We start from the raw sequence: 27,609 nt of genomic DNA, 5'->3' as shown, positions 1-27,609 counted from the left end.
ACATATACAGCTTTCCTTCTCGGTAGCCAAAACACCCCCGCAAAAAAATCCAAAACCAATACAAAAAATACAAGTAAACAAACAAACAAAACCCTACACACAAAAAAATCCAAACCAAAGCAAAAGAAAACCAAACTGACCCACACTCTTCCACCTGAAGGATTCCATATTGATCTTTGGTATGGACAGTAGCCTCCAGATTCCTAATAAGCTAACTGAGTAACAGTATTACAGATATTGCAGGAAGAACTAGAGATCAGGAAATGCCTTAGCTCAGAATATACAAACTCATAATAGACTGTCCTGCTCTAAAAAGCTGAAAAAACATAAAACCAGGGAAAGAAAAATTAAAGGATTAAGATATAACAATAGAAGTTGAGTTAAAAGTGACATTTAAAAACATAATTAAAACCAAAGAAAGGGGACACACACTCACACACACACAAAAAAGCTAGCAGTAGAGTGCAGGGGAAAAAAGACAGACAAAATGGAGAGCAAAAGACTGAAGAATGACACACACAGAGAGGGAGGGACATCCCTTAAAATAAGACTGGGACATGTTCTTTGCTGGTTCCTAGCAAAATGAAATTGTGACTTCCAGTGTAATTCCCCCTTGAGAAGTCTCCCTACCTTTACTCTGAAGACGTCTCTTCTTGAATCCTTGAGTACCGGAGGAACACCCGAAGCTTTTGAGAGGACTGAAAATGGAGTAATCCTTTGCAAGATCACTCTACTGCAACTTTGTAAAGATTTCCAAATAGGTGGTAAGAACCACCAGTTCTTCCATTAGGATAAGACCAGAAAAGAGACTCTAAACCAGTCACAAACATTTCATTGTTTTAAAAAAAGAAACGCAGGAGAAAAACTCGGTGAAATTTTATTCTGTTGAGCCTGGCTCAACTCAAAATCAGACCACCTTGAAATCCAACATGGAATGGACGATAGAATTTTAATAGGGTATTTTTCAAAAAGCAAAATATCTTGTAATAGAAAACATTGGGATTTGCTGAATCAAGACCATGTGTCTCCAAAGCAATCTGAGAAGATTGAAGTAGACATAAGAAATGCCAATAGATATGAATGAGATACAAGACCTTAAGATGGCCACGTAGATGAATCTTACCTTAGAGACCAAAGCTGAATTTTGTGTTTTCGAATTGTAATTCAGTTGAAAAATGAAATACATTTCTATGTTTCATTTTCGTATTTTTCAGAATGATTCTTGTTTGCCTTTACCCAACCATTATGAGTTCTGTGTCTTATATCCAACTTTGTCAGTTTGGACCCTGCCCCCAAATGAATTCGAATTGCACACATTACCTGTTTTCTTCTTCATCGATGAAGAAAATATTCCCTAAAAATGACACTGGCCTAGATGATCTGAAGCTGATATGACAAATTAGTTCCTTATTTGTGCCATCTGATGAAAGAACAATATCTTGTCCTTCTCGGAACTGTACAGAAAAAGGGTAAATCCTGTCACCATCTTCAAGTTCAAGCTCCGGAAGTTCAACTTGAATTTGTGATTGCCTGTTAAAAATAAATAGTAATGGTGTTTGTGCTCACAGGATGACAGTAATAGAGTTGATTCACAGATTCACACATTTACGAAACTGCTTTTCACAGTTTAATACAGAAGAATAACTTCAGTTTTTAAGTATAAATCAAGTGAAACTAACTAAAGAATTAAAATTCTTTTAGCCTTTAGATACTAGTTTGTTTTCTACATATGTATCTGAACATTTTATACTGACCCACAGTAGTTCAACATCCAAAAAAAGAGCAATTTCTACTAACTGTGCTACAAAGGGCATAAATATTACTTCTTTACTTTAGGTTTCCTAAACGTAAAGCTTTCCTTAATATTGATTAAACTGCATTATTGCACAAGTGTCCTGGTTTCGGCAGGGATAGAGTTAATTTCCTTCCTAGTAGCTGGTACAGTGCTGTGTTTTGGATTTAGGGTAAGAATAATGTTGATAACACACTGGTGTTTTAGTTGTTGCTACGTAGTGCTTACACTAGTCAAGGATTTTTCAGCTTCCCACGCTCTACTGACCGAGAAGGCTGGAGGTGCACAAGAAGCTGGGAGGGGGCACAGCCAGGACAGCTGACCCAAACTGGCCAAAGGGCCATACCATGTGACGTCATGCTCAACATATAAAGCTGGGGGAAGAAGGATGTGGGGGGACGTTTGTCTTCCCAAGTCACCATTACGCGTGATGGAGCCCTGCTGTCCTGGAGATGGCTGAACACCTGCCTGCCGATGGGAAGTAGTGAATGAATTCCTGGTTTTGCTTTGCTTGCCTGTGTGGCTTGTGCTTTACCTATTAAACTGTCTTTATCTCAACCCACGAGTTTTCTCACTTTTACCTTTCCGATTCTCTCCCCCATCCCACTGGAGGGGAGTGAGCAAGCGGCTGTGTGGGGCTTAGTTGCCAGCTGAGATTAAACCACGACAGTCCTTTTTGGCGCCCAACATGGGGCTTGAAGGGTTCAAGATAATGACAGGTTTGATTGGAACGTGCTTGATCGAATTTATAGCTGTTATTGCTGTTTAGCTATTAATTGGCAGGCTCCTGTGCTTGCCATGGGGTTTGCTTGCCTTACTGTATGTTAGAGTCTAGTGCTCGTTAGTGGCTGCTTTTTGCTTTCGCTGCTTGCTGTACTGCTTATCATCGTATTCTACTGTGCCTGGGAACATTCTGATAACAGCAATGGCCATGCGCCTGGGCTGGTAGACGGCCAGGGCATCGCTGCTGTTTCTGTGCTGCTGTACTGGACAGGCTGGAACTCCAGTGTGAACTCAAGTCGAAGGGACTGTGACCTGTGGATGAGTCCAGGCGGGAGCAGGACACCCCAAAGCGTCTGTGGCCGTGGATGAGCCGATGTCAGAGCAGGTACATCTTGAAGCGTCTGTGGCCATGGTTACGTTTGTGCTACAGCAGGTTTATTTCTGAAGGGACTGTGGCTGTGAGTAAGGCCACGCTGGAGCAGGTATATCTCTGAAGGCATTGTGGCCCATGGAGAAGGCCATGCTGGAACAGGTGCATCTCAAAGTGACTGTGGATAAGTCTATGCCGCAGCAGGTGTACCCCTGGAGAGACTGTGGTTCATAAGTAAAGCTCCACACCTACTAGGAAGGAAATTAACTCTATCCCTGCCGAAACCAGGACAACAAGGTAAAGCAAGTTTTAAACTAGAAATATTAAGGGGAAATTTGTGAAAGATACTTAAGATGCTTTCCCCAGTTATGTAATTTTAGGTTCCAGTTCTGCAATAAGACTGGCAGTCAGTCCAGGCCTATATGGAATCCATTCAGTTCCAACCACTGAGTTACTGACAATAGACAAATCACTTGATAAGTTACTACAACTCAAATGAGATAAGACAATAATAATTTGAAGGTAAAGTTAATTTCATTAATTGATGGCAACTTAAAGAGTTTTGCTCCAATTCTTCTGGTATTAAAACGATACCTACATAAGCATAACAAACTAATATTACTGCTCCTTACTAATTACAAACAGAAAAGTTGTATCTCGGAGACCAGAAAAGCCTATTTCAAAACACATACACACAAGGATGCTTGGAAAGATTAAAATATTAAGATTTCTGTCAAATTGGAATAGCTGTCGTGCTAAGTTATGCTACATAATATGAAGATTACAAAAAGGGTGTCTTATAAATTCAAATAAAAGGATAAAGTAGGTGATCCACAGAAAAATGAAAACTATATGGATTCTTTATTATATTAAGTGACAGGATTAAAACATTTGTGCTGTCCTCTTTAGTACTAAAATCTTGCTTAGGAAGAAAAAAAAAAAAAAAAAAAAACAGTGCTTTATAACCTGTGGAGTAGAGAAAATAAAACAACAGGAAGATTTTATCTGATCACAATGCAAAAAAATAAATAAGACTATGATCTTAATATCTGGCTAAAGTTAACAAAAAATCCTGGTAGGACTCTCTTCTTAATTTTTGTGCTATTCAAAGTAATTTTAAAAGCATCTTACAGCGTGAATATATTAGAAGATGGTCACTTCATGAAGCAGGAATGTTTTGGGGACAGTACATGGGCTTGTTGAATGTACAGCAATATAAATTACGTGAATTTTCTCTTAAATATGCAAACTCTTTCCTCTGCTGAGCAGAAAATTAATACTAACCGTCACAAACAAAAACTAATTCACTTCTTCAGAAGAAAACAAAACCAAGAATTATTCAGGATTTCTGTAATAAATTTGAGATTTTTACCTTAAATAATCTTGTGGAATGATATTGATGGCTGTTTCAGTTTTCACATTCAGAGGAACTGGCATCAGCATTAAAAAGGGGGGATCACAATTTATTTTTGGTGACTTCACAGTGCCAGACAATGTTATTTTGTAATGTGATGGATTATCATTTAGACACACTAACATTTCAGATGCGTATGTCCCAGGACAAGCTGTTAAAAACGTTAAAAAAAGAGGGGAAAAAAAAAAAAAAGAAAAAACACCACAAAATTATATTACCATAAATACATGCAATTAAAAGTTATAGTAAGAGGGTTTGGGTTTGGTTTTGGTTTTTTTTTTTTTTTTTTAAAAAGTCATTGGTATTGCTTTCTTACTCAAAATGTAGCTTAACATACAGTAAATGTTGTATCAGAAGAATTATTTATTAAGAAAGCTTAGAACACTTGCCTGTAGCAAACCAGAAATACATATTTCTTTTAATTTGTCAGAAATTTTTCAACGTTTGAGTTCATTTACTGTATTAATATTACTTTATATATAATATCAATGTAACGCTTCTCAGAATTTTAAGAATTGCACTCATATCATAAATTACACTAATTAACACAGAGAATGTTAATTTTATAAAGGAGTAAATATCAGAAGCATCTGCCTATCAAGACAAGAAAAAGTTGGTGCCTTTTAAGATGGCAATCACTACATTTTAACAGATGATTCTAAAACCTATACTGTTGCCAAGTTAGCCTCACACGAGCCAGCAGGACAGGTTCTACCCTCCACTGAGACCATCTCCCATTTCCTTGTGTTCTGCCCCTTCTCATGCCAACTTGCTAACTGCTGCAAGGCGGTTTTCTCTAGGATGGAAAAGCACATTTTCTTTCAGTGATACAGGGACCAAGGTGCTTCCTTCCGCAACTGTTACACTATCAAAATGGTGTTCCAAACCATGCAGTGCCATTTACCAAATTTTCAGTCATTCCCACATGCTGAAGAGCTAGCAAAATAAACAATTTTGAAGGCCAACTAACGAACACCTCTTGTATTTAGAAAGAAATCTGCATGATGTTGTACGACAACCAAAAAACTTTAATCTTTTCATTTTCAAGAAAAACACCTTTCCTTTTGATTCCCCTCTGTCATCAGATTAGTAAGTATGGAAACAACCTCACCTAATATTTAAGAAGGAAAGAGATAGCAAAACAAACAATTTTTGTATTTTATGTGTCTGTATGAGCACATATGTGTCACTGCAAACAAAATACATGTGAGAAGCTCTTCTGAGATTAGCTCAGATAATTTTTTTCACAGCCTGAGAAAGAGCTGCCATTGTTTACATACACAAAGAAGAAAACCTAGCGTCTTCAAAATATTTTGTCTTATTCCCTCCTCATAAGAGCCAATTTCTTCATGGTGATGATAATAGAGGAGCTTCACAGAAGCCCGTTAGCTCACCAGAACATGGCCTGCGGATCCCTTCGTTTCAGACCAGAAAACATGAAACTGGCAAAGTGAAAACCAGATGAAAGGGAAACTTGCTGCAGTGCTTGCAACATCTGGCTAACTCCCTGTTAAATGGAAATCAACTTTAGGAGACAATACTGCTGAGAAGGCTAAGACGCTTGTGCTTCTAGGTTTTGATGCAGCAAGAACACACCTTTTTCTGGCACTTAGCCCTTTTACAAGGGAAAGGTGGGAGAACATCAGAAAAGGTCATGGAGATGCATGAAGAACCAAACAGGACATTTTTGACATGCTTGTAAGAAGAGATGTTCTGTACAAGTTACCCCCATATACGAGCTAGACAGTCCACTGTCCTACAGCTGTGCTCTAACTAAACCATATTTCTGGTATCCTATCTTCATACATGTGTATGACATATAGTAAAGGAAAGTGAAAGGCCACAACCAATAAATGCCATAGGGACGGAATGCCATGAAGGAAGAGGAGCATATGTCAGTACCAAAGAACATGCAATTTTCACTAACTCATATTTTAAAATATTCGTATAAACCATAGTTCCAAAGTTAAACCTTCAAAAGTTAGGAAAGAATAGTGTTAAGCTTTCCTCATAAAAACTTTTAATCCATAGCGTACATAACAAGTCTAACAAATCCAGTAACTACATGATCACATCTGTTTGCCATAGAATCCCTGACTCGCTCAGAAGGCAGAACAGACAGTTCTTATTCTGCATCGCTGATCATTCTGTGTGTGGCTCCACACATTTACTAACATCAAAACTCTTCATAATATGTAAGCCAATAATTTATTGCGTATGTCAGAAACACTAGGATGTTGCGATACTGTCCTCATTTTAAACAGACACAAAGACAAAAAAAGTGAATGATTCCATTAAGTTTTGTTCATTAGTTTGTAATGCCTAGGACCAATGTTTTCAGGATATCTCAAGTTAAATAAATTACTTTGAAATTAATGAGAGTTATGTCCTGAACTAACAGCTGAAGTCATGAATTTGTTCTATTAATCACACCTTTCATGACTATTGTCAAAGCTTGTGCTGCTGTTACCATTCTGATATATCGCCATTAATTTCTATAGGGCAAACAACAAGCAGTCCAGCAGATGTGAAAATTTTCCTTAGGGAGATTAGATAGTATTTACAAATCTGCCAATCTAAATTTGCCAAGGGCTAACAAAATCTGTAGAATTATATGGGAAATTTCCCCTCTGTCTTTTCTAGATATATTTATTAGGGGAAATAAGCATTCATTGACTTACCCTAGAAAAAACTCTGAATAAAAGAACACAACTTCTCAAAGTACATATGTGCATATATTCATTAGGTGCTTCCTTTTCAGTCTAATTTGCACTAGAAAGCCCATCCAGTTCAGGATGCCTAACTCCCTAGCATGCTATCCTGGGACTATACTTTATGCAGATTCCTTGTTAACAGAAACATAAAACAGATTCTATTTCTGCTGAAAGTCAGTTATGCACATATGCAAGTTCTCCTCCCGATACTGCTCACACGCTTCTGGAGGAGAAATATTTCAAGTCCCCACACCTTCCACTCTACCTGTTTCAGTTGCAATTTAAACTAGCAGCAAAAGCTAGTTTAAACGGCCACCTCTTTAAGGATCTCCATATTCCTTGTTCCTCTCTAGCAGCACAAATCTAATTTCCACCCCCACCCCCCCCCCCGAAATCTCAACTGTATAATAGCATGGTTTTTTATCTTTTGAGAGTGGGTGGGAAGAAAGTAAAATCACCATCTGCTCTTCTCACCCTCTTAAGTTTGTGTTAGATTGTTATTCAGTTCCTACACTTGGCTCCCGAATAAACTTTTTTAGTTTAGTTGCCTTGGACTTTCCAGTAATTCATGCCTTATTGCATATATACAGCTTCAGCCTAAATGGGCGCCAATGAAGAATATCTGCATACACTGAAATATAGACTTCAAAGCACAGAAGTCACAGGTGGTTAAAATTTAAAAGGTAAGCCCTACAGAAAATGAAAAAAAAAAAAAAATCAAAAGTAAAGTAATCATTTCTCCACAGAAACTGTTAAAGGGCATAGTTATTTAATATCTTACTGTTGCAGAAAAAAAGCCCTAGAAGATGGAGGTCATGATGGTCATCTGTGCCCACTACATAATCATCACATCCTCCAGGGGCACTGAACTCCTGTTAACTCACTGGTGCATTTGTGAGTATTTTTCCACACAGGATCCCAGAGCACAGATTTATTGTAACTTACTATGCTGCAGACAAGTTTTTCATACCACAATAAGATATAGTGAAATTTTTCATATACTGTTAATGCATTATACTATAGTACAGCAGAAGAAGATCATATTAACATAACTTCAGTTCTTGAGAATCTCTATTAAATTTAGTATACTTTTCTTAACAGGTAGCATCATATTACCATGAATTATATAAACCCTTGCATTTAATTTAACACTGTAGCTTACGATAGCATTTTGCACTCTCATTATTATAAATATTGTGGCATATTTAAACAAATTAATGCACACTCAAAGTTCATTTTAAGGTTTGTTCACCCCCACATACTACAACTTTACAGTACAAACCTATGAAGGTGATTAGCACACCATATTCATTAACTAGGTCTCCTGCGTGGGTTTTGATGTATCTAATGTTCTCTTACAAGAAACAGTAATTATATTCAGTGAAGGTATATCACAAGTAGGTTATAAATCATAGGAAAATACTTACAACATTGAATTAAGGGCAATTGATTTTTACTGTTATTTATGATTTTCTGTAAATAAAAGTATGAGAACACAGCAAAAATACAAATAACTTCAAATGACAATTATTTATCAGTCATTTATGTATATACACATCTGCATTTACACATACAATTTATTCAGTAATTCAAAATATTGGCTTTTATTTGTATGCTGTTCTCTGTTACACAGTCTTTGCAACACACAAGCGATTTTAATACATTCTCATGATGTAAACACCTAAATAGAACAACCATCATATGGATGATCATTTCACCTACTCATTATCACATGATCCCTCTCCAGCTGCTGTACAAAATAGTATTAGAATTTTTTTTTTTTTTAATTTCCTCTGTTTTAAATGCCAGAGTGGTACTTAGAAGGAGAAAATGAGACCCTGTGCTCATCCGGGCCCTAAAATAATCACAGATATCTGGAAATACAGACTTATTCTTTTTATCTTCCAAGTCTAATGTTGCCCTGAGCAATTTTCTTTTCCAAGCTATATACGTTAACCTAATCAATGCAAAATGCAGTTGTTATATCTCCTATTAGAAGAATGTGTTTCTCAAATTCAAAGCAGACAAAAATGCTTGTATGTGTTCTTCACAAGTGATTATTTTAGTATGATCCACAATCATTCTAACCATAGGCACACTCTGCAAAAATATCTATTAGAATACCTTCTCAAAGTTACAACACTTAACTTTGTAGGCTTTATTATCTGAAATACTGCAGAAAAAAAATGATACCCTATTGAAAGCGAAGTAGAAATTTATAAAAGGAGAAAAAAATGTTTAAAAGAAACAGAGTTACAGTTAACTACATGTGTATTTTTTAGTTGCTTCTCAAGGAACAACAGAAGGTTATGAGTGTTTGTTTTTCACTTTCCAACCTTCTGTATTTCCATTCCTCTTTCCTCTACATTCTTACTTCAAAGACCTGGGGTCATAATTATGTTTCTTTCCCTTGACTTCTTTAACTTATTTTTCCTCTGAGTTGCATCTCAACAGTTACTCAGAATTCAGAAGTTTACCCAAAGCCTTTCTTCTGTCCAGACACACTCTCCAGACGTGCTTTGAGTAGATCCTTACATCTTTCATAATTAAACTGAGATTCCAAGCCCATATTCCTAAAACTTTGTAAAACTGAACATCTGAAAAGAGATAACTTCCAGATTTTTCTCCTACGATATATCTCTGCGTTTTGCCCAATCTTCTTGTCATCCTGCTCCCGCTGTTTAACCCCTTCCGATTTTTATATTCTAACATTTTCTCACACCTGGGACAATATTTTCATTCAATTCACCTAGTATCGTTGGATTCTTTTATTTCATATTGCTTCCAAAACAAATTCTTTAACAAAAATTTTCATCTCTATTTATTTTATTTTGTTAACCTACATAAGTTACCACTAAAAATGACTGAGGACCTGCATAGATGAGATGAAGATGAGATCACATCATTTGGTTCCAAAACCAAGGATTACGCAAAGTACAAAATAGAACCTACCTAGTAAAAAAATCTTTATTGCATTGAACACATTTTTATGGCTGTTTCATAAACGTGTGGTTCAGAGCCAAAAAAACAGGGCTTTTGCAATTTACTTTGGAGAAATGTAGGGGAAAAGGAGACAAAGTGATGCATCAAAGCCAGAAACGTGCTCTAAATATTTTTGCTCAGCCTTCCAATAGTAAATGCATTTAACTTTCTTCTAGCAGTTTAATTTGTAATAATATATAATTTAACAGAGTGATTTAAATACATATTTCTAAAAGGATACCTCATGAACAGCTCAGAAGTAAAAACTACAACTATAGATACTGATTGGGTCAGAAACTTTCCAGGTATTATATGCACAAAGAAATTCTACTTCAGAAAAGTCAGAATTTGCTACTCAAAACAAAAATTAAAAGAATTTAAAACAAACTACTTTCTAAATAATTCTGCAAAAATCATTATACATTAATTATTTTTCCATTTCCTGAAGCAAAATCACAAGTTATTGTGATTTTTCTTCAACCATAAGTTGAAGACAAAAGCTACCAACAAGGTATAAAACATAATGGAAAAATGTTTTGAAGTACAGCAAGCAACTCCAAGTAACACGTGCAATTAAATACTGCTCTTGCATATTCACAACATGTTTGCAGAGCGACATTTAATACAGTCTTCTCAGTTTATCATACAGAATCACGGCAAGACTCTTATACCTATAATTTTTTTTTTTATTTATAATTATATTAAATTGTTCCCAGTGCTTAATTGAGGTTATAGATTTCAATCCTATCAAAGAATAGCAGCAAGATCTTTCTTTAGGATGGGGACACTCACTTGCTGACTCAGGATCAGATCCAACCCACAAAACAACTTTTCTTCCCCTTGAGAATGCTGGGGCCTCAAACGTAGGCCGCTTAAAACTGCTAAAACAACTCAGTTCTGTAGGCGTCAGCTGCATAGTTGGTGGGCTTTATCAACTCAAATACAGCGTTACATTACTCTCTACCCTAAACACTTGACTGGGAATAAGGCAGAATCCTAATATTCATGTTCTGCCATTCCTCTTCTGGTGTAATGTGGTTGATTATCATCTTCCTGCATGCTCCCAAGTTTTGTTAGAAATCTATTTTACATTTTTTATTAAGGATCTGGTTGCCTGAGCAGACTACTCAGAAAATACCATAGCTAAGTGATTTTGTATCTCATCAAGGCAGGAAATTTCCATTCTTATCTAAATTATGGCTATTTAGGAAAAAAGTTCACACACATTCCGAGTACTCTCGGAAAGCTTTAGTATCTAAGTCAGTCAACCTAATTGCACATGAAGGAGCAGTATTGAAAACGATTCAGCTATCCCAGCCTTTGATGCTTTGTATGTGCAAAACTTGATGCTTTACATGTGCAAACCAGACTTTTCAAATAATGCTATCAAGTGATTCCATGCTTTGTGTTAGGTCTGCAGCTGTCTTACTTTCTCAAAACCACAACAAACCTTTCTTTCGGCATTTTAGTTTGTTATTTAGTCATGTTAACTGGAAGTTAATCAAAACAAGCGCTAGTTATGATTCATCATAAAAAGTCATTTAAACAAATCTATGAAAATGGTATATTGGCCAAACTATCTGTAGAAGAATTCATAAAATTACTTACAAGGGCAGAAGAATACAGCAATACTGATTTTTTGTCCTGGATCAAGGAATCCAGTCTGCAGACTAAATTTAAAAATACTGTCTTCTGTATTCTTGCCTGCATCATCACAATTCAATTTCCATGTCAACTGCTGCCTTGAGATATTCTTCAGGTCAAGCTTCTGTAAATATTTGCAGAGAAAGGAGGACATGATGAAAGAGGGAAAGCAGCAAACACCACGATACTTTTCACATTGCCCTATCCTAAGCATTCTTTTTGCAATCAAATCAGAGTGAAAGCAAGAAAGCAAGGAAGAGACCAGTTTATTATATCTGTAAGGTGAGAAGATGAGTATGCCTATCAGCACAGACTAGATGCTTTCCAGTCACTCACCACATTCACAAAGAGCAATACTTTCTTTCCAGAATGGAAAAAATCTCATTTATGCGAGGTAAATAGATCAAAGTGTCACGATGGGAGTGCTTAGCCAAACAGAAGTGAGGAGTTTTTCCTGATACAAATGAAGCACAACAAGCACAAAACACATGGCTCATGACATCTAGACTTTCAGGTAGATATGTTGAAAAAGCAAGAAGTTCAGAATAGGTTTTCAGAACCCATTCTTTCAATTCAATACGATGAAGGTGGAAACAAAAAAAAAAAAAAAATCCATTCCTTTATCTCAGAGTTGCTCTTTCAACTCCTTACACATCCATAGCTAGGAAAAGGCCTTGACTTTGTATTATCATTGGTTTCTGAAGATACTTGAAAAAGACTTTCAAGTGTTTTCAACATTGCCAAAAATCGTTTTTTATAATTTCCAAAGAAAGCCTTTGGGAATTAGAAATAATAAATTATGTTATGCTATGTTTTGCATTCGTTCAGTCAAATTCTCTATGTTCCAAAACAGAATGGCCAAATATCCTATTTAGGGCTTCTTTCCCATTAAGCCCTAAATCATGACCAGGAATTTCTTGAGAGAGTGCCAGTTGGCACAGATCAGTACCATGCAACATACTGGGACAGCAATTTAACTGTATGGACCATCGTGGCACATCAATTGCATTCCTGCACTGTCACTGTCTAGTTTACTAGTATAGGCAGAGGCAGAAAATCTTTGGAAGCAAGCTATTTCTTACACAATTCATGTGTAAACTATGTCAGTTTCTCATGGTGGCCACGCTTTCTCATATATCAGAAAGTCAGGACAAGCCCAATTGTGAGTTTTGGAAAAATTCCTAGTGATCAGAAGACAAACATAAAACTGAAAACTTAACAAAATTACAATCAGAAAACTTTTAAATATTTAAACCATGTATTTGGAATATGACTGAATTTTGAGTTCCAAATCTGTATTCTCTTCCCAGTCATTTTTGAGTAATTAAAAGCTACAGCCAAGAATAAGTATAACAACACTTGTGATTACATACCTGAGAATTCAGACTTTCATCAGCAATACTGAAATATATGCCACTTGAATGTTGTGCAAATTTAAGTTCCATTGAGGAGAACTCCAATGGTGATTTAAGTACTGTTGGAAAAAATAATTTAAGATGTTTATATAGCATTATTTTGACAAATATTTCCTCAAAGTACCTTCATAAAATCATTGTTTCTGCACGTTTAGCAGAAATGTTTCTCCCCTTGTTTTAAAGCTGTCATCTTCTTTCTGTTGTTCCCATGCTATATACATAATTACTGTAATTTAACTTTGTCTTATTATGACCCTTAAGTCACATTAAAATTATTTAAATTTTGTATCTACCAGACTTATAGCATCTCTCCTTCATATAAAGATGCTATAAACAGAGAACCACGTGATCTTCCTATTGCAGATGAATGCATTTACATTTGTGATGGTAATCAAAGACTTGAAAGATTTTATTAAAAACAGCATTTCTCTTAATGTCATATAGCTGGAACAAAGAAACCGTCACAAAGGATGAAGTTTAAAGTGAGGATTTAGAAAAACAAAGGTATATGTTCCCACAGTCTCATTTTGCTTCTTGATTAGATTAAATACTGGAAATGAACCTAGCAAGCATACAGTATCCTTTTATTAAAATCTGCAAGTTTGTTTCACGCTCAGTGAGGAAGTATGTTGATCAAATTTCTTCTCCTCCTAAAAAGCTGAAAGGATTTCCTAATCACATATCTCACATTATGTAAACAACAATACTATCCGTATTTCTCTAAAGCACAGGCATATAAACTCTATAAACTAATATTGTTTCAAAGTAGGAATCTAATCTGCTGGAATGCTTCCACCAATATGCAACTATGTCACTCATGAAGTCCTCACCTCCCATAGAAACTGCCTGTATAAGGAAAACACAGCAAGACTGAAAGACTAGGAGGGAAAGGAAAGGAAGTTATCTACCCCATGAAAAAAATTTGAGATTGATTATTAAAAAAAAAAAAAAAAAAAAAAACCACACACCACACACACAGCTCACATGAGGTCATTACATCATTGATAATATGTCCTCTTCCTTTGTGTCTGGCTGAGGTAGGGCTTGTGTCTTTTCCAGTTGACTTTTCTGTTTCTCTTTTTTTTTCCTTCCCCCTCTTTCAGTGCTTTCTTACATACCGATAAGCAGTCTCCAAGGGAAAAGTCTTATAAGTATTTAAGTAGACACCTGCTTTCCTTCCCAGGTGCTGAAACAGTCTACAAACATTGTTTTTAAAAAAATTCAAAAAAAGATCCATGATGGATTGAAAACATATTGACCACACTGAAGTTAAAAGACTGGGCTGACTACTCCAAGATTATTGTGATTCTTTTCTCAGGGTGAACAATCCCAAGTACAAACATCGAATATAAGCTATTGATTTAAGTGCCAACGGCACTGTGCAGTCTGAATCCCAGTCAACCACAAAAACTGTCACAGAAAAAAAAAATTTGTAAGAGTGGAAAACAAATGTGCCATAAAGCACACAACAGTGAGAATTAGGCATATTTGTCAAATCAAAACTTTGAACTTGCAAGATGCATCTTACCCATTTTTAGTTTTTAAAGTGATAATCTGAAATGATGAATCAATAACAGACATAATTTTTAAGTTGTCAGAATGTAATAAAACTATCAAGTTCTTTTTTAACAGTAAAAATAATTTGGCTACTTCCCAGCATCTCTATGGTTATGTGAAATACTTAGTGGTCAAGACATTTATTTAGACCTCTCTCCCTCCTTCCAGCCCATCAAAATTCCCAGTAAGAATGTAATTCTAATACTCAAATTTAAAGAGAAGCCACACTTTATTTTTTCAACTATTTCTTAGACTTGAAAGTATTATATATTCACTTTAATACTATGTTTACTTGTTGTTGGCCTATACTGGTACTTTGAAGAAATTCTATGTGGCAGAAGTCCAAATTTGTGATAAAATTTAGATAAGATTGTCATGTATTGGCAAGACTCACTGATTGTATCAATTCATTATTCCACAAAGAAAGAGAAAAGGAAACAAACCTTTTATTTTTTCTTCAGGTTACATAAATCACTTCTGTGCTAGAAATTTGTCACTTTGATTCACGATTTTCTTTTTTTACTTAGAGATGTGCTTTCTAATAATCTCATATACATATGTACATTTATCTTTATTCTACATGTTCTTAAACTAAATATATTTAGAAATGTTTAATATTAATCTATTTCCATCACAGGATCTAAAGAAGGTCTCTCAGATTCCTTTGATATTTTAAAAGATCTCAAAAGTAAGACTTAAGTTAAAGCCCTACAGAGAAAAAAAAGAAAAAAAACCCAAACATAGATAAAACCTAATAAGTTGGAGCTGCTTTTACTCCACATTATGCATTTAATTGGCCAAGCCTCTTTCAGTGCTCCCAAGATGTTTAAACATTACACAAATATCATTCCAGGAGGACAGTCAGCACTTAAGTCTCATCTCAAATTAACAGTGACTACATATTAAAAACTGAGATGAGGAATGCTAGCGGATTCAAGCATTCACAATGCGTATGTCTATATGACTATAAGGATCAGACAGGAGACTAAAGAGAACCACAAATTATTTCTAAGAAAAGCAGAGAAGAATCATAGAATCATAGAATCATTGAGGTTGGAAAAGACCTCTAAGATCATCGAGTCCAACCGTCAACCCAACACCACCATGCCCACTAAACCATGTCCCTAAGCGCCGCATCTACACATCTTTTAAATACCTCCAGGGATGGGGACTCAACCACTTCCCTGGGCAGCCTGTTCCAATGTTTCACCACTCTTTCAGTAAAGAAATTTTTCCTTACATCCAATCTAAACCTCCCCTGGCGCAACTTGAGGCCATTTCCTCTTGTCCTATCGCTTGTTACTTGGGAGAAGAGACCGACACCCACCTCGCTACAACCTCCTTTCAGGTAGTTGTAGAGAGCAATGAGGTCTCCCCTCAGCCTCCTTCTCTCCAGGCTAAACAACCCCAGTTCCCTCAGCCGCTCCTCATAAGACTTGTTCTCCAGACCCCTCACCAGCCTCGTTGCCCTTCACTTAATATATCACTTAATATATCACTTAAGATATCAATTTCTTGCTGCAGGCAAATGGCCTGTAACTTTGGCCATTAACAAACTCTGACAGGCCAGAAGAGTGCAGTTCTACACATAAAAGCAAACAGAAGCAAATGGACTAAATTACCACCAGTTCTCTCAGATGAGATCAGGGCCAGTGAGAAGCATTTTAAAGGAGTTTTAAATATAGCTAGAGCTCCTAGTTTTGACAAAGTAAGACTAGAAAAAAAGAATATGAATGACATACTACTTTTCTACACTTTTCTAATGAACTGCTGTAAATACTGGAGTCTGCATGGTAAGGCCTAGAAATACTAATGAATCAGTAGAAACAAAAATGAGTTTTGGTAAACTAATTTTTATATAAGGCAAATGGCTATATAAAAAAAACATATTTTCCCAGCACGTCATAATTATGTATAGAAAGTTCAGCTTTAGACATATTTAAAAATAAAAATCAAAATTTGAAAATTTTGCAAGTTTCCAAGAAATTTACAAATTATACAATTATCAATCAAATTTCATTTAAGTAGTAATTCTCTGCAATTAGAATACAAGCAAAAACTTCACTACAAATATAAGTGTCCACCACCTGCTTAAGTCCCTAGTTTACCTACCAACTGCTTTAACTCTACAGAATGGAACAGTCACAGTCACTGCCTGTGGCCGAGGAGCAACGATGTGCTTTACAGATCCAACAGAAGTTGCAGATACAGGGCTTGGCTGTGTCAGTGGGAAGTCAGCCCGAGGAGTATTAACTGGAAGAGTGAAGTCATATGCTGCCACCTAAAGGACAAAAATATCATTATGGTCACTTTCCCAAAGAAATTATAGGTACTTCTTGAACCGTCTCTGAGTGGTATTACTATTTCAGAAGAATTATTGAAATTAACTTAGGACCTGATCATGATATTAATAGGATGGTTGTTTATTAGCACCCAGTATCAGCCCTTTAAGTAAGCAGTGGCCAGCTATTTTTTCCCCCACTGAGGAAAAAACTGTATGCCCGAAAGTATCAGGGTTATCAGCACAGCTACAGACAAGGTTTCTGGTAAGTCACTGTGTTGTGTTCCTCTCCAACCGCTCTCCTGAGTGTAAAAAGATTGGAGCAGTGGCCCAAATGCATAAGCACAAGCAAAGAGAGGGAAAACAAAGCTATGTAAGTTAAGAAAGCCTTTCTCAAATGCTGAAGAGAAAAGGTCAGCTGTTATGGTATATCCAGCATAAACAAAATGGGCTCTGAGATCAAGGTGGAGCATGAGTTAAAAATCGATAAACCTCGGGGGGGGGGGGGGGGGGGGAACACACACACCAAAACCAAAAAACACTCTTAAAACCTCTGTCATTGAATGCCACTGAATTCCAGAAGTTCAAATTCCAGTGATTTTGATCCTAGTTTTACCTCTGCAATCACATCCTCAAATAAGTGGGGCTTAGAATTTAAAGATAGTATATTTTATATAAAATCCTCTTTTTTGACAGACTGTGCACTTGAGAGGCCAAATTTATTTCACAGTGCACTTTCAAAGAGGCATTTCTTGCCTCTCGCTCTGTCTTTCCAAGGATCAACACACTAGAGCAGCATGTTCTCCAGACAGAAAGGTATGGAGAACTCTGGCCTATAAAATCTGCATGCTGCTTAAAATTTGCAGTAAAACCAGCTATATAAATAAGTTAGGAATCATTTAAAAGCTTTCAAAAACTGCAGAAAATAGCGCATCATGCTTCGCTTTCACATATGTGGTAGTGAGTAGAATATATAAATGACAGGAAAGAAAAAAAAAAATATTTTGTCCTATGCCAGGACACGAGGCACATACCCATCTATAACAGAACCAACACAGAGCTTAGATAATGAGAAGCAAGTACGCAGCACTTACAGTGTTTGGAGTTCCAGCAGGGTTTGTAACACACAATTACGAACTCCTGGTGAGCGAGATCTGTGCTGAACCTTGTGGAACATTTTGTGTATTTGTGCTTAGCAAGAAGAAAGCACAGGATGAGGGGAAGTTTTTCTAGTGAGATCACCACAGTCCCTTGATTTATATTGATACTTCAAATCCGATAATGATTAGGTTTTATAACATAGAATTGGCTTTTCAAAATTAACGTGTGAATGCCATTTAAGATTTCTTAGTAACTAGTGCTTGAGATGTGGCTTAAACAAAGATTGAGTAAAAATCTCCTGATTTGATTTACATACTCTTCTATTTTTAGTATCTCAAGTCACCCACGTAAAAAACTTGATCAAGTTACATCTTCAAAATATGCTCTTGTGGCATAAAAACACATAATTAAAAATTGGACTGAAAAGGATCTTTTCTTCATAGTGTGAGAAGTTCCTTTCACTTCAAAGTATGTGTGAAATACATAATTTCACGTCACTAACAACAGTGGCTCCTTACATTTTTAGAGAAACAACTGACTTTGCTTATAGTTGAAAGTAATAAGCATTGCATTTCATTGCTGTGAAATCTGTCAAAAAAAAAATCTTTTAAAACTTTTTCCAAAAACGTAAGAGAAGTTTGATAGAATAGAGCTGAATACATCATTATTTGGTAACTCCAATAGCTGTTAAAATACATATGTAAGAGAATTGTAAAGTAAACCAATACCAGAGGGGGGGGTGGGGGTAGAATTTTACAGGACTCTCTAGGTCAAGCATCTCGTACAACAGTCACAACACAGACACAATCCAAAGATTCTGTCACACTCCTTCGGTTGTACAAGTTTGCTATATTGGGTATAGTGTACCCAGCATACATCTTCAGAAGTGTAATATGCAAAATGCTGCATAAATAACAACTTATCTCCCAAGCATTACGGGTCACCGTAAGGAGAACAGAGAGAAGACGACTGCACGTCTCAGTGCACATCTCAGGTTCTGAGATTCCTCCCAGCCTTGGCAGCTCCTATAGCCAGCAGGTACTTCCCTACATGGGCAATTCTAACACTTGAAACACCATTGCCAAGAATTGCAGTAAAAAAGTGAGCTAGAAAATCCTTCCATCCCTAGCACGTATGACATATATAACAATATAATGACACTACAGTTTTTAAAGTTTGGTAAGATTAAAATGCTTACTCTATAGATACCATTACACCATTGGCTATGCAAAAAGAGTACAGTCTAGCACTGCAATTGTTCTTCATCAATGCTGTTATGTTGAGTATCTTTAGGTCGGACAACAAAAGGTGGAATCCCTTTATCCCTCTCACAGAGCAGCTATTCAAAATTTGTTTTTCATCCCCACTGTCAGGAAAATTTGGTTTAGTCTTACTATGCAACAAGGGTTTTATTTGCTAAGAACTGGCAAACAAAACCAAATATGTGCAAGACACTTAATTCTCTACATGATGTTCACTAAAACCTACATTTGCTTTGAAGTACAACAGTGCAAATTCAGAGCCAACATAACTCATAGAAATGTATTTATATATTTGAAAACAAATCATAGACCTTTAGTTTTATTCATACATATCTTTGCCTCATTAACTGCACAATAACTAACCAGTACTACAAATGATTCTTAAAAAATTCTATATACCTAGAAATCACATTATAATTCATACACATACATACACACACACACACACATTACTGAAACAGAATTAAAACTTAATTTCATTTTTTTAGGACTTCACTTTCAAGTAGAATCATTATTTATGCTTTTATACATATTTTAAGAAAAAAAAATTATGATTCATTTTTAATCTCTAAAATGCCATAATGGAAAATTCTCTCTTGTAAGATTATATACTTGAAAAAATTAATGACAATATTAAGAAAAAAATCCTCATACTATTCCTGGACTTGCAGTTGCTTTTTAAATAATTTATGAATAATTAACAGTTATTTATCTATTGAGATATTTTTCTGAAGCTGCATTTAACTTCATAAATCAGAGAACACAGGGAGGGGCAGGAAGCAAGCAGCCTAGAGAGAGTTCTTTCACAAACACTCAAGGTTGTTTATATCATTATAAGAAATATTTTTCCAGTCCTGATTTACACTAATTATGCACGTTAACTGGAAAGGAGGCATCATCTGCAAAATGGTAGTCTTAGCAATTACAATACTTCAAAAGAAGCTTTAAAAAGACTAGTCACGTGAAACAAAGGAGCTTTTTGTTATGCATTCACACAGAACACCTCCAAAAGATACCAGAAAAGGACATGCTTGTGTAGGCTGCCACCAGAAGATAACAATTCTTTAAATAAAACTGATATTCTTGCAAACTTTTATTTAGAGGGCATTTTAAAACACCTTCCAATTTTTTTTGCTAGAATTGCTAAACAAATAAAAGTTGTTGATTTTAAGAAATCTGGCTGATCAAGAAAGCTCTGCTACCGAAACTCATTTGAATCTATGAAATAGGTTTGATACAAAGTACATGGTAGGTCAAAGCCCAACACTGGGGAGTGAACACAGCTGAATGCCTTCCTGCCTCAGGTCTAAATACTCGGTATACTGAAAGAAACAAAAGGGGAAACAACTACCCCAGCATCCATGACAATTAAAATGCTATTTTATATAAAATTCATGCATAAAAAATAAACAAACTCAAACACAGTTGTCAGGTTGAGGGGGGGAATCTGAGAGTAGAAAAAAAAAAATTAAGTTATTTTCAAAAAACACTTTCAAAGGAGTTACTTCATTTCTACCTTTACTAAGTACTCCAATGCAATAATATATTTTATGCTTTATAAAATATATTTTGCTAATTATTATTGTAATACAGTGCATATTCTCAAGGTTGAGTAAAAATTTTGCTGTCAAATCCAGGAATCACATAGTTTATTTAGCACAAAGAGTATGTAACATGTCCCTAAAATTATAGCACTTGCTTTCACAGTACAACTTCACAGGGAATTGCAAGTAAATCAGTAAGCTAATTTATGACTTAAAATTAAGTTAAAACATCTGTGAAGGATAATACTCTTGTATTTATCATATAACAACATGCAGACTATTCAAGTATCTTGAAGCATTAAAAGTCATTGAAATTTTGTGTAAAGGTCGATTTTAAAGTTTCTTTATTTATAGCACTAACAACATATGGATTCAGCAGTGATACAAGGAGAAAGAATGTAATGTACATTAAAAAAAACCAGTTTGTTTCAAATTTAAACCTAACTGCAAAACCAACAGTTTCTGTCCTGCAACTCTATACAATATACATTCTCAACCTCCCCTCAGATTTAACATCAGCTTTTCCTTAAAACATACTTAAATCTTTCATGCAGCCTAAATTCCCTAGCTTTATATCACAGATAAGCAGCTTTCCACAATGAATAATGCAACTAGTGTTCAAAGCCATCATTCAAAACACGGAAATAAAACTAAATCTTTCCCTTGTATATGGTCAGAGATGATGCACCAGCAATACCCTGTAATTCCACAGCTGCAGATTTTCCATAGAATTCATTTCTTACACCATGAATTCTGTTCTTTCATTTAAAAAAAAAAATTACATTAAAATGCCAAAAAAAAAAACCCAAACCACCTGTCACTTCTCTACAAAAAGCTTAAGCAATAAGCTCTGACAGGTGTGACTTGCTCCATTTCTCAATCAAAGGCCCTCAGAGGCTTCATTATTACACAGCTGTGTATTTTGTCTTTTTTCCAAGATGCTGGAATTTGTTATTTTCCAGCAGGGGGAAAAAACAAACAAACAAAAAAAAAAAAAAAAAAGATCATTTGGAAGCAGTACACTCCTGCACCTTGCTTTGCCTGCTTTCCTTTCCAGACCATGCATGACACTGCTGCTAGCAGGAGGATCATCCTGCCTGGAGAAACACAGTAACAGTTGAGGAACGAAGATGAGCAAATATTTAAAGTGACCACATGCTGCCTGTTTCCCTGGCACAAAACCAACGGAATGAGGTGCTCCTCACTGTTACCTGGACAGGTAGCTTGCAGAAAGAGAGCCATGGTCAGAAAAGCCATGCTTCTATGGTTCTTGGACAGTACAATTTAAAAGTCAGTTCAAAAATAATCACTGCTAGCAATCAATCAATAAATAATATTATTAGTAATAATTCTTAGCTCTGTCTCTGGATACAGATGAGGGAGAGGGAGCTACAACAGATACTTGGCCAGATAGTCATGGGGTTTTTTGTTTGGTTTTGTTGTTTGGTTTTTTTGTTTAATTACCAGAATTTTTTTTTCTATTCAGCTCTGAAATGAGAACCCTGCCTAGACCATCAGACATTCAGCTGGCTAAACCTCCTTAGACTGCAGTGAAAAAAACCTAAAACGTAATTTAAGTGTCTGTGAAATAAAATTATATCAAAACAGAAAAGAAAGCAGCATACAGCCTGTATACAAATATGAGAGTAAGAAGTATTCGCTAGCTTACCTATTTACAGATATTTTTGTATACTGCTTTCACTTATAGCTTTGACTTTCACAGCCAACAAACACCAAGGTTAAACTCTCTCCAGTGAGGCAGAGAGCCCTGTCATCTCTAACACCTTCTGAGACACTGGAATAAAAGGAAGGCACAGCCAGACCATGTCTGAGCAGCATTCTAGCCTTATCTATAATGCATCGACTTCATTTTACCACTTAGAATATTGGGAGAATTATCTCAAAATTTTTCAGATATTATTTTATAAGCATGCCAATATACTTCATCTCTAAGAGCATCTTTTGATGTCACGTGTTTGTACATACAAAGTTTTAGTGAGAATTGTAGGAAGTATTCAGAGTTCCTATGTATTTACTTCGTTTGTTGATTTGAAGCTTTTTGAGGCAGAAGAAAAGCTATTGCCAAGTTGATTTTTAGCAGAATTCAAGATTGCATTCAAGAGTAAATTACTTGAAACCTTACGTTAATAATTCAAGTAGTTTTAATAAAATTTTAAAGCATATTAAAATAACTTCATGCTTTTGTGATTTTTTTACCAATGCTTCTGAATTATTTTAATTTTTCCTTAGTTCTAGCATCTACTTTCTTAGCGATAACATCAATATAGTGGGTTTTTGTTGGTTTATAGGGTAGTGTTGTCAGTAATGACTACAACAACAGCAGGATGTTTTAGTAGAACCAGAAGGCGGACAGAAAAGAGCGTGACTCAATGGGATACAGAATGTTTATAGCAGCTGGGAGGTAAGCTGGCTCAGAGCAGTTGTCCAGAAAATGGTGATGAGATCAGAGAAACAGCTGTTCAAGTGCAGAGGCAGGAAATAGCGCTTGCAACCATGAAACCTGAACAGGGGAAGCTCAATATATGGGGAAGATTAGAGTTTCTTCAAGACTGGAAAGTCAGGAAAGGGAAGGAAGAAATCTGGTGAGAAAAGGGGGAAATCTAGATGAGGAAGAATGATAAAGAACTCTGATCCAATGGGGAATGTTTTAAAGATCAGTAACGACTGAGGGTTTCTGATCACAGTAAGAGATGCTGGTACCTGGACCACTTCCTTAACAGAACTATGCTTTTTATTAGTATTCTACTTTGCAGAAGTTAAAGAAAAGCTACCGCATCCTGGGGGGTACACATACTTCCAGATGCTTCCTTTAGTCAAGCCATACTTGGCAACACATTTAGTTTTCAAAGTGAACTTCGTTTAACATTATTCAGCGCTACTGCTGCCAGCTATCAATGCTGCACTAACTCTTAGTGATGTTAACTTGTGACCACCAGTGGGCTGTAAGTTGTAAGTGTATTTGGGCATGTCTTGCCTAGCAATAAGTAAGCTGCCCCCTGACAGGCAGGCAGTAATACACGCGGAGCAGAAGGGAAGCACTGGTTGTACAGTGAGCTTACCCAGCACCGAGGGCAAAGGGATGCAGACAGACAGTGAGCACACGGAGAGAAGGAGAAAGCCATTTCATTAAAGCAGCACTTATTAGTTGGTTATGACATATAAGGTGCCCCAGGAAAATTTCCTTTTTGAATTTCTTTATTCCCTTACTTCTGAAGGAAGTTGTTCTGTTTGCCAAAAATTATTGTCAAGACTGGAAAAAACACTTAGACCCAGAGTTTGAAAAATTAAAAAAGGATGAAATCAGAAAAAAGGATGAAATCAGAAAACCCTATAGAGAAATCTGTAATCAATAGATGCAATGTATTCTACAGATTTTTTTTCTGATTTTTTTTTTTTTTTTTTTTTTTAAGACGAGCAGTCACAAAACAGATCCAGTCAAATGTAAGAATTATTTTTTTTTTCCCCAAATTTATATCATAATTAAAGCAGACTGTCAACTGGTACCACCAGTATCAAATGACAGTTGGAAACGCTCATCAATAACGAACAGTAATACTGAACAGTAGTTCAGATGACAAGTGAAATTAAATATAAAGAACCATGTACTATTTCAGCAGTCTTCAGAAATATTAATTTAGTTAACCACTTGAATTTACAGCAGTGTCAGTAGCAACATTTTTACTCTTAATCCATCCTGCAACTTAACAAGGAAAGAAAATGGTAATAGAGCTCAATTGTAACAATGGGAAATGGAGTACTGGGAGGCAAATAAAATCCCTGTTTTGATAGTTGGGGGCGGGGGGCATTTAGGATTTTAGAGAGTTGGTATTTCACTAGTCTGTAAAGGGGATGACTAACCTTCCACTACACTCTTTTCCACTACAGTGGAGAATAAAGGATCACTTTGTACAACAGCACTATCGCCAGAGAAATCCAATGCCATAAGCAATAGCAGAGCTGTCAGATTTCAGGTTATGGCTCCCATCAATATGTATACGTTTTAGATCTTATATGCAATTGTGTGCTTTTAGCTACTGAGATTAAAGGAAAAAAATAAATGAGAACTGCATCTGCAGTGTAGACTAGAAATACCTCTGTTAAATACTTCACAAGACTTAAATAAAATTGGTTTATGAAAATAAATTGAAATTGAGGCCTTGGAAGTTAAACTATTGTTACCTGTTAAATCTTATACATAGTACGCACCCTTGTATCATCCATAGAACAATATTGCTAGACCCTATTCTAGTATTTCTAGACCCTATTTACCATTTTTAAATTGGTACGTTTGTGGCATTCTATTTTTATAGAACTCCTAACTGAATTTTCCATATAGATAACGAAGCACCAAAAAAAAAAAAAAAAAAATCAAAAAAATTTAACCAGTAGCTTAACTAAGCTAAAGTATTAGTTGTACTAGCATTACCTTGTTCCCATCTAATCCACAAACAGGGCAAACTCCTCAAAAGTAAGTATATTCTATTCCAAAGTAATAAGATGATACAAAATGAAAAACAGGAAAGAATGGAAACTTGGGAGATTTGGAAAGCTCTTACAGAAGGGCATTACAATTTTAGCAACCATTTACCTTCTCCGTTTAGTGTTAGCTTCTAGTAAGCCATAGATATAACTGCAGTTACGAAGCAGCATTTTGTTTCTCATTTGTATTGACAATCTTTCAAGTACAACAAAAAATTTAAAATGCTGTTGAATACTTATGCTTCTAAGCTGAAAAATGTTAAAAGAGAATGCTGTTACAACAGGTTGCTTTTGTAAATGAAAAGGGCATCTCAGAGGACCTTACTGGTAAAATAAAAATCAAAAATAACTAAGTTCCGAAGCCTGGCTGTAAGAACAGTAATAATATACACCTACTCATTAAAAGTTCAATCAATCTTTTCCCCATTTTTGTTTTACATGGCTCTACACTATTTTCTGTACTTCTTTTTCTTTATAAGGGAAGCTAGCCTTTCCACATTCCAATCTCATCATTTTAAGCCAAAAATACAATATTCCTTTGTATTAATTATTGTTTAACTGGTTCAAATTTCACACTTAGCAAGAGACAGCCCCTAAGAAGTACTGTTATAATTACTAAGAGCCTTAACACTGGCCTTAGTGGGGCCAGAATTTCGTCTTTGGAGCAAAAACATGCTGTTAGAATATGATTTTACAATGCATAAATGCAATTGTCTGACAGATTACTTGTCCCTTTGGGACAGAGCAAAGCATTTCTGGTGATGCTTGTTCAACCCCTTCTTAAGAGTCTTCAATAATGGAGATATCTTCTCAGGTAATTTATTCCAATATTTGACTCTTTTTGCTACAACAAGTTTCTGTATCTAATCTAGTCCACCTGGCATAATTTAAACCCACTACTCATTACCCATCTACTGCAGTGAACAAGCATCTATGAACTATATTCCACAGAATATTGAAAGTTAGTTTCATTTTTTACACAGTTTGTGCTTTCTGGACTTCTGATCATTTCCATTGCTTTTTTTTCTCTGAACTTTCTTTCCAAGGGAAATTTTCCCACTTCTTTCTTTAAGCATGGCATCCCAAATGGGAAAAGTGTTCCAGCTGAAGTGTTATCAGCACTGATTAGAACAATTATTTTACTTGCTTTACTAACATTATTCCTATTTATATAAATCAGTATGGTGTCTGCCTCTACTCTTAATTCTTGTTCAGCTTGTGATCTGCAATACAATACACATAGATTACTTCAACAGCATTCTCTAGTCTTGCATTTCTATTATTGACCCTTCCTACCTAAATGAAAATGTCAGCATTTTTCCTTACTGAGTTCTCCTCCAGTTTGACAATAGGTCACTGGTGACATTCTGTATGTACCATTTTGCAAACAATTACATACTTTCCTAACACTGTAGTAAGTCTAAATCTGACTACCTTGCTTATGAGAATGTTGCATCAGACAGTGTCAAGATACTTAAAGATAAGACATGTACTGCTTCTCCCCTAACCTCAAGGACTGCTGTGCTATAAGAGGAAATTAATTTGGTTTGAAATAGCTCATTTTTTATGAATCTCTTAACTCATGTTCTGTCAGGAAAAATCATCTCAGTAGTGACTGTGTTATAAATTCATACCATCAGTTATTTCACAATAGCTTCCATTTGTACACAGAATCTAAGCTGACAGTAATAAGAGGAAGAAAATTAGAGTGTTACCAGACACAGCCTGTAATATGCAAATGTTATTTGAATGATGCTTTGAACAAAGGAATTCCCTTTTATTCAAAAACTAAAGTGCTGGGAAGGAGGAGGGGGGGAAAGTGAAAAACGGATATTGTTGACCCTTCCAAGATGCATTTATTCATCAATGATATTCATGTTTTGTTTTTTTTTTAAGATAAAAACACAGCTAATGCAACAGGTTTATGAGCTGTAGAAGTGGTACGCCCAGCTGCTTGTCCTGAAGCTGGTTCATAATATCAAAGACTTCCAGTTTTCTTCCAGTTCATTGTTCTCCAAATATGTGGAAACCCCAAACCCTCCATTTCTAAAGCATTGTCCAATAGGTTAAGATTTAAAATTTGCTATAGCACTCTCTATTGACACCTACTGCCAATAAAATGCTATTTTCCTGATGTAAAACTAACCCATAAAGTCTTATATCTTCAACTTATTTCCCTCAAATAGCTCAATCAGAAAGCAACTTTGCCAATCTTTATGACACATAAAACTCCTCTACTTCTGCAGTCCCTCGGTCATCTGAGAGTTAAAGCATGAATAGCTGCAAAAAGAAAACGGCTGCCAGTTTGTT

At 35.8% G+C, this 27,609-nt stretch overlaps 1 protein-coding gene across 1 annotated transcript in view; it reads right to left on the bottom strand.

Annotated features, from left to right (window-relative positions):
• CFAP47 (cilia and flagella associated protein 47) overlaps positions 1-27,609 on the bottom strand; it is a 371,213-nt gene that overhangs the window by 313,921 nt on the left and 29,683 nt on the right. Inside the window, exons 22-26 of the mRNA XM_076355671.1 lie at positions 16,724-16,892; positions 13,013-13,113; positions 11,604-11,769; positions 4,258-4,450; positions 1,321-1,530 (exon numbers count right to left, since the gene is read on the bottom strand). Coding sequence (XP_076211786.1) covers positions 1,321-1,530; positions 4,258-4,450; positions 11,604-11,769; positions 13,013-13,113; positions 16,724-16,892 — 839 coding nt within the window. The remainder of the gene's footprint in view (positions 1-1,320; positions 1,531-4,257; positions 4,451-11,603; positions 11,770-13,012; positions 13,114-16,723; positions 16,893-27,609) is intronic.

This window comes from Aptenodytes patagonicus, chromosome 1, assembly GCF_965638725.1.
Source record: "Aptenodytes patagonicus chromosome 1, bAptPat1.pri.cur, whole genome shotgun sequence".
In the NCBI taxonomy this organism is placed as follows: Eukaryota; Metazoa; Chordata; class Aves; order Sphenisciformes; family Spheniscidae; genus Aptenodytes; species Aptenodytes patagonicus.
The sequence above is the reverse complement of the archived record's forward strand: the minus strand, read 5'-3'. Positions and strand labels throughout refer to the sequence as shown.